At 40.4% G+C, this 13,835-nt stretch overlaps 1 protein-coding gene across 5 annotated transcripts in view; it reads left to right on the top strand.

Annotated features, from left to right (window-relative positions):
- Nucleotides 1-13,835, top strand: part of LOC132402945 (utrophin-like) — a 477,671-nt gene that overhangs the window by 99,987 nt on the left and 363,849 nt on the right. For all 5 annotated transcript variants that reach the window (XM_059986085.1, XM_059986086.1, XM_059986083.1 and 2 more), the window contains exon 12: nt 10,650-10,769. In XM_059986085.1, the coding sequence (XP_059842068.1) occupies nt 10,650-10,769 (120 nt within the window). The remainder of the gene's footprint in view (nt 1-10,649; nt 10,770-13,835) is intronic.

The following is a 13,835-nucleotide window of genomic DNA, read 5'->3' as shown; positions in this document are numbered from 1 at the left end:
TCTCAGTGGGAGAGCACTTTGGAGGAAGTGACCACAACTCTGCCTCCTTCACCATAGCGCTGGAGAGGGATAGGAACAGACAATTTGGTAAAACATTTAATTGGGGTAGGAGGAAATCTGATGCTATCAGGCAGGAACTTGGGAGCATAAATTAGTTCCAGATATTCTCAGGGAAATGCATGGTGGAAATTTGGCAAATGTTTACATGGCGTTCTGCAAAGGTATGTTCCATTGAGGCAGGGAAAGAATGGTAGGGTAAAAGAACCATGGTGTACAAAGAATGTGGAAAATCTAGTTAAGAAAAGAAAAGCTTACAAAAGGTTCAAGAAACTAGGTACTGTTAGAGCTTTAGAAAATTACAAGGTTGCTAGAAGAATGGAACTAGGAGAGCCAGAAGGGGCCTTGAGAAGGGAACATGTGCATGGAGTCAGGAGGAGGTAGCAGAGTTACTTAACAAATACCTTGCTTCAGTATTCCCCAGGGAAAGACCTTGCTAATTGTGAGGATGAGTTATAGTGGACTGAAGTGCTTGAGAATATTGACATTCAGAAAAAGGATGTGCTGGAGCTTTTGAAAAGCATCAAGTTAGGTAAGTCACTGGGACTGGATGAGGTATACCCCAGGCTACTGTGGGAAGCGAGGGAGGAGATTGCTGAGCCTCTTGTGATGATCTTTGTTTCATCAATAGGGACAGGAGAAGTACGGAAGGATTGGAGGTTTGCAAATCTTGTTCCCTTGTTCAAGAAAGGGAGTAGAGATAAGCCAGGAAATTATAGACCTGTGAGTCTGACTTCAGTGGTGGGCAAGTTGTTGAATAAGATTCTGAGAGGCAGGATTTATAAGCATTTGGAGAGACATAATCTGATTCGGGATGGTCAGCATGGCTTTGTCAAGGGCAAGTCGTGCCTTATGAGCCTGATTTAATTCTCTGAGGATGTAACAAAACACATTGATGAAGGTTGAACAGTGGATATAGTGTATATGGATTTCAGTAAGGCATTTGATAAGGTTCACTATGCAAGGCTCCTTCAGAAAGTTAGAAGGTATGGGATCCAAGGAGACCTTGCTTTGTGGATCCAGAATTGATTTGTCCACAGAAGGCAAAGGATGGTTGTAGATGGCTCATACTTTGCATGGAAGGCTGTGACCAGTGGTGTTCTGCAGGGATCTGTTCTGGGACCCAGCCTCTTTGTGATTTTTATAAATGACCTGGAAAAAGAATTAGAAGGATGGGTTTGTAAGTTTGCTGATGGCACAAGGCTGGTGGTGGTGTGAATAGTGTGGAAGATTGTCAGAGGTTACAGCGGGACATCAATAGGATGAAGAACTGGGCTGAAAAGTGGCAGATGGACCTCAACCCAGATAAGTGTGGAGTGGTTCATTTTAGTAGGCCAAATTTGAAGACAGAATATAATATAAATGGTCAGACTGTTGGCAGTGTGGAAGATCTGAGAGATCTTAGGGTCCATGTCCATAGGACACTCAAAGCTGCTGTACAGGCTGACAGTTTTGTTAGGAAGGCGTTGTATGTTGGCATTCATCAACCAAGGGATTGAGTTCAAAAACTGAAGTAATATAACAGCTATATAAGACCAAGGGTCAGACCCCACTTGGAGTACTGTGTTTACTTCTGGTCGCCTCACTACAGGATGGATGTGGACATTATTGAGAGAGTGCAGAGGAGATGTACAAGGATATTGCCTGGATTGGAGAGTGTAACTTATGAAAATAGGTTGAGTGAACTTGGCCTTTTCTCCTTGGAGTGATGGAGGATGAGAGGTGACCTGATAGAGGTATATAAGATGATGAGGGCATTGATTGTGTGGATAGCCAGAGGCTTTTCCTAGGGCTGAAACGGCTAACACGAGGGGGCATGGTTTTAAGGTGCGTGGAAATGGGTATCGAGCAGATGTCGGGGTAGGATTTTCCCCACAGAGAATGGTGGGCATGTGGAACGCAGATATTTCTGGGAATAATGCAGAAGGTGCAGGATCAGTTCATTCTAAAGAGGAAGAAAAATTCTAAGAGGAGTAAGGGACGACTGTGGCTGACAAGGGAAGTCAAGGACAGTATAAAAATAAAAGAGAAGTATAACAGAGCAAAGATGTGTGGGAAGCCAGAGGATTGGGAAACTTTTAAAGAGCAACAGAAGATAACTAAAAAGGCAATATGGGGAGAAAAGATGAGGTGTGAAGGTAAGCTAGCGAAGAATATAAAGGAGGATAGTAAAAGCTTCTTTAGGTATGTGAAGAAGAAAAAAATAAGTTAAGACCAAAGTTGGGCCCTTGAAGACAGAAACGGGTGAATTTATTATGGGGAACAAGGAAATGGCAGACGAGTTGAACAGGTACTTTGGATCTGTCTTCACTAGGGAAGACACAGACAGTCTTCCGGATGTTATTGTGGCCAGAGGACCTCGGCTAACGGAGGAACTGAAGGAAATTCACATTAAGCAGAAAATGGTGTTTAGTAGACTGATGGGACTGAAGGCTGATAAATCCCCAGGGCCTGATGGTCTGCATCCCAGGGTACTTAAAGAGGTGGCTATAGAAATTGTGGACACATTGGTAATCATTTTCCAATGTTCTATAGATTCAGGATCAGTTCCTGTGGATTGGAGGATAGCTAATGTTATCCCACTTTTTAAGAAAGGAGGGAGAGAAAAAACAGGGAATTATAGACTAGTTAGCCTGACATCAGTGGTGGGGAAGATGCTGGAGTCAATCATAAAAGATGAAGTAGCAGCACATTCGGATAGCAGTAACAGGATCGGTCTTGAAAATTGTTTCGGATAAACGACAGATTACTAGGATTCGTAAACAAGATGGTACTCTGACGATCGACCACAAAGAGATAAATAGAGCCTTTCAAGATTTTTATAACTCCTTATATCAATCAGAATTCACTAAGGACTCTTCTATAATAAATGAATTTTTAAGGAAATTGAATATTCCAAAAGTAACTGTTGAGGATAACGTAATTTTAGATACACCTATTACGGAGTCTGAAATAGAAAAGGCTATTTTTTAAAATGAATTCTGGTAAAGCTTCTGGTCCAGATGGTTTTCCTGTAGATGGTTTTCTTCTATACTTTCCTTGGCTTTGTAAAATTTTTAAAGATGCATTAAGTGTAGGTAAATTACCACAATCTTTTTATGAAGCTTCTAATTCCTAAAAAAGATAAAGACCCTTACTGAATGTGCATCCTATCGGCCTATATCCTTATTAAATACGGATTTTAAGATTTTTAGTAAAATTTTGGCTATTAGATTAGAAAATATATTACCTCGAATTATTTCTGAAGATCAGACTGGATTTATTAAAAATCGCTATTCATCTTTTAACATTAGAAAATTAATTAATATTATTTATACTTCATCTAAAATACCAGAATGTGTTATTTCTTTAGATGCTGAAAAAGCATTTGATAGAGTTGAATGGCCATATTTATTTACTACAATGCAACAATTTAATTTTAGTTCAAAATTTATATCATGGGTTAAATTAATATACCATAAACCTTTAGCTTTGGTTTTTACCAATAATCAAAGATCCCCTTTTTTTCAGCTATTTTGTGGTACAAGGCAAGGTTGCCCTTTAAGTCCTTTACTATTTGACATTGCTTTAGAACCGTTGGCTATAGCTATTCGTGAATCACCTAATATTCTGGGTATCACCCATGGGGAGAGGACGAATAAAGTATCATTATATGCTGATGATTTGTTATTATATATATCTGACCCTGAAAGATCTATCCCTGCTATTTCGTCTTTGCTTGCTCAATTTAGTAATTTTTCTGGTTCTAAATTGAATTTTAACAAGAGTGAACTATTTCCATTAAATATGCAAGTTCCAATTTATAAACATTTACCATATAAAATTGTTACAGATTATTTTACTTACCTAGGTATTAAAATTACTAAAAAACATAAAGATTTATTTAAGGTTAATTTTTTACCTTTAATTGATCAAATTCAGCAACTTGCTATTAGGTGGTCTCCACTATCTTTGTCATTGGTTGGTAGAGTTAATGCTATTAAGATGATGATACTACCTAAATTCTTATATTTATTTCAAGCATTACCAATTTTTATTCCTGAAGCTTTTTTTGATACTATTGACTCTAAAATATCTTCTTACTTGTGGCAGAACAAAAATCCTAAATTGGGTAAAAAATATTTACAGAAGCCTAAGAAGGAGGGCGGCTTGGCTTTACCAAACTTAAGATTTTACTATTGGGCAGTCAATATACGGTATCTAATATTTTGGACACAAGAATGGACTATAGCTACTTGCCCACAATCGGTAAATTTGGAATGTAAATCTGTGCAAGATTTTTCACTGATTTCAATCTTAGGATCTTCACTTCCTTTTTCTTTATTCAAATTGAATAAACAGATAACTAATCCTATAGTCAGATATACATTACAAATTTGGTTTCAATTTTGTAAATTTTTTGGTTTGAATAAATTTATTTTATCATGTCCTATAATATCTAATTATTTTTTTCGGCCTTCATCTATGGATCAAGCTTTTCTTTTATGGAAAACATGTTTTCGTGATCTGTTTCTGGATGATAACATTATGTCCTTTGAACAGCTATCTAATAAATATAATTTACCTAAAACCCATTTTTTTTTAGATATTTGTAAGTTAGAAATTTTTTGTATAATGAATTACAGTCTTTTTCGAAAGAATGTCCATTGGACATTACAGATAGAATTTTAGCCCTTAATCCTTATCAAAAGGGTTTAGTAGACATCATTTATAAGATGATAATGAATTTACAGTCAGATGTATCAGAAGAAATTAAGAAGGAATGGCAAGAAGAGTTGCATTGTCCTATATCTACTGAGCAATGGGAAAAAATTTTATTATTGGTAAATTCATCCTCTATTTGTGCTAAACATGCCCTAATACAATTTAAGGTTGTACATAGAGCTCATATGTCTAAGGATAAACTGGCTCGATTTTATTCTCATCTTAACTCAACCTGCGATAGATGTCATTCTGATGTTGCTTCATTGACTCATATGTTCTGGTCTTGTCCTTGTTTACAAAATTATTGGAAAGATATTTTCAGTATTATTTCAAGAGTTTTAAATATTAATTTTCAACTGTATCCTCTTACTGCAATTTTCGGTTTACCAATGACGGATAATAATCGTTTATCCGCTTCATCTCAACAAATGATTGCATTTGTTACATTAATGGCTAGAAGATCTATTTTATTGAATTGGAAAGAAATTAATCCTCCAACTGTATTTCAGTGGTTTTCTCAAACTATTTCTTGTTTGAGTTTAGAAAAAATTAGAAGTGTAGTTTTTGATCCTTCAGTTAAATTTGAAGAAACTTGGAGACCTTTTATTCAACATTTTCACATGAGTTGAATTGTCTTTTCCTAAACCTTACTTATATTATCCTTAATTAATTGGATGGAGGTTCGGAGTTATTGGCACTACTGTATATGTACGTAATATTATTCAATGGCCCATGTTGGTTAGTGTTTTTTTTGTTTTTTTCTCTCTCTTTTTTGGGGTTTTTCTTTTTTTTTCTTTTTACTTCTTTGTTCATTAATGTTCTGAGTTTGAGAGGTTATATATTTTTATTATTACATATCTGAATGTCTATTTAAACTATTAATTATGTAAACATTTTGTATTCATGTTTCATTTATGTTTGTTTAAAACTAATAAAAAGATTTAAAAAAGGATCGGTCTAAGTCAGCATGGATTTACAAAGGGGAAATCATGCTTGGCTAATCTTCTGGAATTTTTTGAGGATGTAATGAGGAAAATGGACAAGGGAGAGCCAGTGGATGTAGACCTTCAGGAAACTTTTGATAAGGTCCCACATAGGAGATTAGTGGGCAAAATTAGAGCACATGGTCTTGGGGATAGGGTACTGACAAGGTTAGAAAATTGGTTGGCAGACAGGAAATAAAGAGTAGGGATTAACGGGTCCCTTTCAGAATGGCAGGCAGTGACTAGGTACTGCAAGGCTTGGTGCTTGGATCGCAGCTATTTACAATATACATTAATGATTTCGATGAAGGGGTTAAAAGTAACATTAGCAAATTTGCAGATGACACAAAGCTGGGTGGCAGTGTGAAATGTGAGGAGGATGTTATGAGAATGCAGGGTGACTTGGACAGTTTGGGTGAGTGGGCAGATGCATGGCAGATGCAGTTTATTGTGGATAAATGTGAGGTTATCCATTTTGGTGGCAAGACCAGGAAGGCAGATTACTATCTGAATGGTGTCAATTTAGGTAAAGGGGAAGTACAACGAGATCTGGGTGTCCTTGTTCATCAGTCACTGAAAGTAAGCATGTAGGTACAGCAGGCAGTGAAGAAAGCTAATGGCTTGTTGGCCTTCATAACAAGGGGAGTTGAGTATAGGAGCAAAGAGGTCCTTCTGCAGTTGTACAGAGCCCTGGTGAGACCCCACCTGGAGTATCGTGCGCAGTTTCGGTCTCCAAAGTTGAGGAAGGACTTTCTTGCTATTGAGGGAGTGCAGCATAGGTTCACGAGGCTCATTCCTGGGATTGCGGGACTGTCATATGTAGAAAGATTGGAGCGACTGGGCTTGTATACACTGGAATTTAGAAGGATGAAAGGGGATCTGATTGAAGCATATAAGATTATTAAGGGATTGGACACGCTAGAGGCAGGAAACATGTTCCCAATGTTGGGGGAGTCCAGAACCAGAGGCCACAGTTTAAGAATAAGGGGTAGGCCATTTAGAATGGAGTTCAGGAAAATCTTTTTCACCCATAGAGTTGTGGATCTGTGGAATGCTCTGCCTCAGAAGGCAGTGGAGGCCAATTCTCTGGATGCTTTCAAGAGAGAGTTGGAACTCTTAAAGATAGTGGAGTCAAGGGATATGGGGAGAAGGCAGGAATGGGGTACTGATCGTGGATGATCAGCCATGATCACAATGAATGGTGGTGCAGGCTCGAAGGGCTGAATGGCCTACTCCTGCACCTATTCTCTGATCAGGTTTACTATCACTGGCATGTGACATGAAATTTGTTAACTTAGTAGCAGCAGTTCAATGCAATACATAATACAGAAGAAAAAAATAAGTAAATCTTACTCAGTATACTTTATACGGTATACGTATTGAATATATTAAAATAGTGCAAAAAAAGTGTGAGGTAGTGTCCAAGGGTTCAATGTCCATTTAGGAATCGGATGGAAGAGGGGAAGAAGCTGTTCCTGAATCGCTGAGTGTGTGCCTTAAGGCTTCTGTACCTCCTACCTGATGGTAACAATGAGAAAGGGGCTTGCTCTGGGTGCTGGAGGCCCTTAATAACGGATGTTGCCTTTCTGAGACACTGCTCCTTGGAGATGTCCTGGATACTTTATAGGCTAGTGCCCAAGATGGAGCTGATTAAATTTACAACCCACTGCAGCTTTTTTTGGTCCTGTGCAGTAGGCCCCCTCACCTCCATACCAGACACTGATGCAGCCTGTCAGAATGCTCTCCATGGTGCATCTGTAGAAGTTTTTGAGTGTATTTGTTGACATGCCAAATCTCTTCAAACTCCTGATAAAGTATAGCTGTGGTCTTGCCTTCTTTAAAACTGCATCAGTATGGTGGGGCTGGGTTAGAACCACTGAGATCTTGACACCCAGGACCAGTATATGTAATGGTCACTATAATTGGTGTTTGTGTGAGAACAGGACAGAGGTGCAAGAGATCCAGTTGGTCTATTGGTCAGTATTTATTCACTTTAAGATCTTCCAATGTGCTTTAAATCGATTAATGGGAGCAGAACAACAAGAATCCACGCTGTACCCTGGCCATGCTGTGGAGTGTCAGCCAATTGCAGTAAGAGTAATTCAGAAGAGGTATATTTAGAAGTTTCGGAAGCAGCCTGCAACACGTCACCGTCAAAGCATAGAGGGCATAGAGGGACCTTCATGAGTTCCCACAGTGGCCAATGACCCTGGACTTCAGTCTCTGAGACTGATGTGAGAGCGTCCTTCAGGAGGATAAACCCATGAAAACATCCATGGGTTCACTCTCCCAAGGTACCCTGTCTGGCTCATAGAGGTCCGTGAGCCAGACTGGGTACCTGGCCGAGTACCTGTGCTGATCAACCGGCGGGCGTGTTCAGAATCAGAATGAGCTTTAATATCACCGGCATATGTCATGAAATGTGTTCACTGACTTCTTTAACTTTTTGCTTCGGCACTCGGAGGTACCCACCTGCTTCAAGCAGGCTTCAATTACACTGGTGGCAAAGAAGAACGTGGTAACTCGGCTCAATGAATATCATGTAGTAGCACTTGCATCCACTGTTCAAAGTAAATTTATTATCAAAGTAATGTTTGTCACTATATTCAACCCTGAGATTCATTTTCTTGTGGGTATACTCAGTAATAGAATCAATGAAAGACTGCACCAACAGGGCAGACAAGCAATGTGCAAAAGTCAACAAGCTGTGCAAAAGAAAGGAAAAAAGAAATAATAATAATAATAATAATAAAAAATATCGAGAGCATGAGCTGAAGAATCCTTGAAAGTTATTCCATCGGTTGTAGGAACAATTCAGTGATGGGGCAAGTGAAGTGAAGTTATCCCCTTTGGTTCAAGAGCTTGATGGTTGAGAATCATTAGCCATTAACCATTTCTGAGCCTGGTGGTGTGAGTACTGACATTCCTGTGTGTTTTTCCTGATGTCAATAGTGAAAAGGGAGCATGACCTGGGTGGTGCAGTCCCTGATGATGGAAGCACTGTGATGAAGTGCTTTGAGAGGTTGGTGATGAAACATTTCAAATCCTGCCTGAGAAGCAACTTGGCTCCACTCTAACTTGCTTACCAGCACAGTAGGTCCACACAATGCCATTTCATTGGCCCTTCACTCAACCCTGGAACATCTGGCCAGCAAAGATGTATACATCGGGATGCTCTTTATTGACATTCAATGCTATTATCCCCTCAAAACTAGTCAATAAGCTTCAAGACCTTGGTGTCAATACTTCCTTGTGCAATTGAATCCTCTGTTTCCTCACTTGAAGACCCCAATCATTTTGGATTGGCAACAACTTCTCCACAATCTCCATCAGCATAGGTGCACCAGGTCTGTGTGCTAAGCCCCCTGCTGTACTCACTTTACACTTGTAATGACCTGGTTAAGATTTTACTACTAATGTTGTAGGGTATTTCTTTTAATGGCTTTCTGTAGAAGCAATGTGTTTGGCTGGTTGCCATTAAAGATAAGGGGTTATGATGTTCATGCTTGGGAATGTCGTGTCATCCAATCAGGATGGTAGAATTGGGAGAAGGTTCTAGAGAATGCTGGACGGAGAGGTGTTGTGATGGACACTGGGGTGGGTTGAGGTCTTTTCAGTGGCAGATGGGATGGGAAGAAGAAGCTCCAGAGAACCGGCTGTAGGATTCAATTCAATAGGAATGTGTGATTCAGTGGAGTCCAAGAAGGGAAATCCTACTGGTAGTTGATGAACAGGAGTTGGCGCCGAGAGTTCATCGGACACATCAGCTTTTGGAAGATTTGAGCTCCAACCATGCACATTTGACTGCTTTAATTATGATGGGCCCTTTTGTTGTTTTTTTTTCTCCTCTTCTTTAATAATGGTTTGGGTAAGTTTACATTTATAAATATACTTCTTTATAATTGTATACCGTGTATGATCTGTTATTTCTTGCTGATAGGCAATTGCATGAGGCCAGTATTTATACAGTGTTCACACAGATTGGGGTTTGGGTGGGCTAGACATCCTAACTTCCTGGTTTTCGGGACTTGAGTCATATCGACCCTAGATGTACGGAGTCTGAGTCTGGTGCCTGTTACTGAGGGGCTAGTGAGCCACATTGCCAGAGATGCCTGGTAAAAAGAGGTTTCATGCTTATGACTGTGTGTATGAAAACAGCTGCAATGCCATATTTATGTTGGCTGGTGATACCACTGTTGTAGACTGAATCAAAGGTGGTGACAAATCAGCATGAAGGAGGGTGATTGAAAATCTGGCTGAGTGGTGCCGCAACAACAACCTCTCTCATGCATTGTCACCAAGTCCAAGGAGCTGTTCATTGACTTCAGGAGGAGGAAACTGGAGGTCCATGAGCCAATCCTCATTGGTGGACAAAAGGTGGAGAGACTCAGCCATCAGGCTCTTGAACCAGTGGGGATAACTTCACTGAAGTTCATTGGCCCCATGTCTGTATTGTTCCCACAACTTATGGATTCACTTCAAGGACTCTTCATGTTCTTGATGTTCTTCATGTTCATCTATTTATCTATCTATCTATCTATCTATCTATCTATCTATCTATCTATTTATTTTTCTTGTATTTGCTCAGTTTGGGTCTTTCAGTTGTTTGCCTATCCTGTTGGGTGCGCTCTTTCATTCATTCATTCTATTATGTTTCTTGGATTTACTGTGTACACTGCAAAAAAGTGAATCTTAGGGTTGTATATGGAGACATATATGTACTTTGATAATAAATTTGAGCTTTGTTCACCAAGCTCATTTTCACCTCTCATTGCAACTGATGCATTACTGATCCTGTAGACCAGTTTAGTTCGTTGTGTAAACCCAGCTTTTAAAACTTAGATCAGACTGTATCATGAGGATATTTTTACAGTATCTGATTGAATATTGCTGTTTTTCCTTCAGGTGTTACAAAATGACTTGGAGATGGAGCAGGTGAAGGTGAACTCTCTGACCCACATGGTGGTGGTAGTGGATGAGAGCAGTGGTGACAGTGCCACAGCTGCACTGGAGGATAAGTTACAAGTAAGTGATGTGTGGTTGCTTGTTCTGTTGATTGGCAGTGAAGGTCATGGAGTTGTTGAGTGATCTTTCAGAACCAAATCTATTCTACATAGTCTTGTATTGATAAGTAAGGGTCAGACTACTTGATTTTTAAATGGAAGATGGAAAATCGTGTTTCACTAGTTGTGGAGCTGCATAGCATGGAAACACATCCTGCAGCTCAACTGGTCCAGACTGATTAAGATATCTAGCGAAGCTAGTTCCATTGGCCTGAGCTTGGCCCATTTTGCTCTCAGTATTTCCTATTCATGTGCCTATCAGAAATACTTTTGAACTGTTGTTAATGCACCTACTGCAACTCTTGGCAGCTCATTCCATATATTGACCACTGCCTGGGTGAGAAAATTGCTCCTTCAATTCCCATACAATCTCCTTCCATCACCTTAAAATGATACCCTCAGATTCTAGATTCCCCCAATCAAGGGGAAAAGATTGTGCATTCACCCATCAATGCCCCCTGTAATTTTATCACCTCCTTATGATCACCTTCATTCTCTGATATTCCATTTGGGGGTGGGGGGGGGGGGGGAAGTCCCAATGTTCTCAACCTCTCTCCATAATTAAGTAGCATGTTTTGCAGCATCTTCATTATTAATCTCCTCTACACTTTTTCCAGATTAAAGGCATCTTTCCTACAGCAAGGTGACCAAAAGTTAACAGAAAGTTCTAGATACAACCGTATCAATTTCTTGTATAACTGCAACGTAACATTCAACTTCAATGCTCAATACCATGACTAATGAAGGCCAGGTTGACTAAACCACCTTTACCACCCTGTCAACCTGCAATGCCTCTTCCAAGAACTGTGTACTTGTGTTAAAAGGCCAAGATAGAGTCAATGTGGAGAGGATATTTTCTATAGTGGGAGAGTCTAGGACCAGAGGGCACAGCCTTAGAATAGAACAAAGATGAAGAGGAATTTCTTTAGCAAGAGGGTGATGAATCTTTGGAATTCATTACCACAGACAACTATGGAAGCCAAGTCATTGGCTATATTTAAAGCAGAGGTTGATAGGTTCTTGATTAATCAGGGTGTCAAAAGGTTACAGGAGAATAGGGTTGAGAGAAATATATTAAATCAGCCATGGTGGAACAGTGGAGCAGACTTCATGATCCATACGATGCAATTCTCCTCTGATGTCTCATGGCCTATTGCTGGGTCCTGTTCTACAACGCATCCCAGGGCCTTACTGTTAACTGTCTTCCCAACAATGCAATACCTCATACTTCCCTGAGTTAAACCCCATTGCTACTTCCACCTTGTCTGTTGACTTTGTCTTTAAATTTAGTCTCATTTTCAAACCTTCCATCTGTGTCCTTTCTGCTTTGGAGCCCATGCCCCTGCTAATCAAGTTTAAACTTTCCTAGTAGCACCAGCAAATTTACTTCCCAGGATATTGGTCCCCCTTCCTGTTTAAGAGCAGCCCATTCTTATACAGGTCTCCTCTGTCCCAGAGGAGATCCCAAAGGTGAAGAAAACTGAAACCCTGTACCAACTCTTCAGCCACACATTCATCTGCCAGCTCGTTCTATTTTGCCTTGATTTGCACACGGCACAGGGTGTAATCTAGAGATTATGACCCTTGGAGTCCTGCATTTTAACCCCTTTCCTAATTCCCTGCATTCACTCCATAGGCGCTCACCCATTTATCTACCAATGTCATTTGTGCCAGTATGCGCAGTGGCTTCTGGCTGCTCACACCCCTCACCCTAAGCATGTTCCACCCCTCACCACCCAGAGACATCCTCAGCTCCAGCAGCAATAAGGCAATGCACCATCCTTGGAGTCCTTTTTGTGGGCGCTTTCTTGTGCATGTTCTTCCCCTTCCCCATCCACCATATTTCCTATAATGGTGTCATTTCTGTCTTCATGCTCCTTTGCTGAGCCTCGGATCCAGTTCTAGTGCCACCGACTTGGCTGCTTGTGTTACTTTCTTCTTCATGGTCATTTTCTCCTCCCTGACAGACAGTTGGCAGACAAGTATGATGTACTCTACTTTAGGAAGTCAAATGGAGGCAGGACATTGAGAGAAATGGCAGGGCACTGAAGAATGCTGATGAATAGAGTGACCCAGGGCTTCGAGTATATTGATTTCTGAAAGCGGCAAAGCAGGTGAATAGCATGGTGAAGAAGGCATATGGCATGCTTATGTAACCCTCAGGCTTGGCCAGCTCGTGTTCGTCTAGGGCAGGGGTTGGCAACCGTTACCACTGGAAGAGCCAATATGGACCCATTTCCCACAGAAAAGAAAACACTGGGAGCCACAAAACCCGTTTGACATTTAAAATGAAATTACACTGCATACAACGGTTTTTTTTTGCCTTTATGCTATGTATAAACAAACTATAATGTGTTGCATTTATAAAATTGATGAACTCCTGCAGAGAAAACGAAATTACATTTCTGCATGCAACAAAAACATTTTGAACTCCGAAAAAAAGACGTTGGGTTGAAGGTTACTCCATAGTTAGCCTACCTTGGATCGAAGAATTAAAAGAAAGCGCGCACTGGCGGGTGTCAGGCATTGGCAGTGGTGATGTATATTAATAGTGATAAAAAAACATGTTGTAGCGGTGTGCTACACGCAGCGCTAAAATAATGACACTGCAGTCAAAGATAACTTTATTCGAACTAAACAGCCTTGCTTTAAAGCCTCCCTCAACCCATCCCCGTGGGTGCGGATGCTCCAAAAGACACGTACTCACAAACCACCGTAGGCTATCTCCCTTAGCCGGAACGCTGGCTAATTGTGAGCCGGTTCGGATGTGCCAGGAAATGGGGTCTCCACAACGTTTTATTTAGATTGTACAAGATCACCATAATCTTCAAATTTCGAATTACATTTCAAAAACTAACAAACCACGGGGAGCCGCAGCACAGAGATGAAAGAGCCGCGGGTTGCCGACCCCTGGTCTAGGGGAAGACAATTTCTGGCCCCGCCAAACTGAGAAATCTTGTTTGTGTGGATGCTGCATGATGTGTTGCCTGGTAACAAATCTGCACCACAAAATATCAGACAGTACACC

The sequence above is a fragment of the Hypanus sabinus genome, chromosome 12, assembly GCF_030144855.1.
Source record: "Hypanus sabinus isolate sHypSab1 chromosome 12, sHypSab1.hap1, whole genome shotgun sequence".
In the NCBI taxonomy this organism is placed as follows: Eukaryota; Metazoa; Chordata; class Chondrichthyes; order Myliobatiformes; family Dasyatidae; genus Hypanus; species Hypanus sabinus.
Note: the sequence above shows the minus strand (reverse complement) of the source record. Positions and strands in the feature narration are given on the sequence as shown.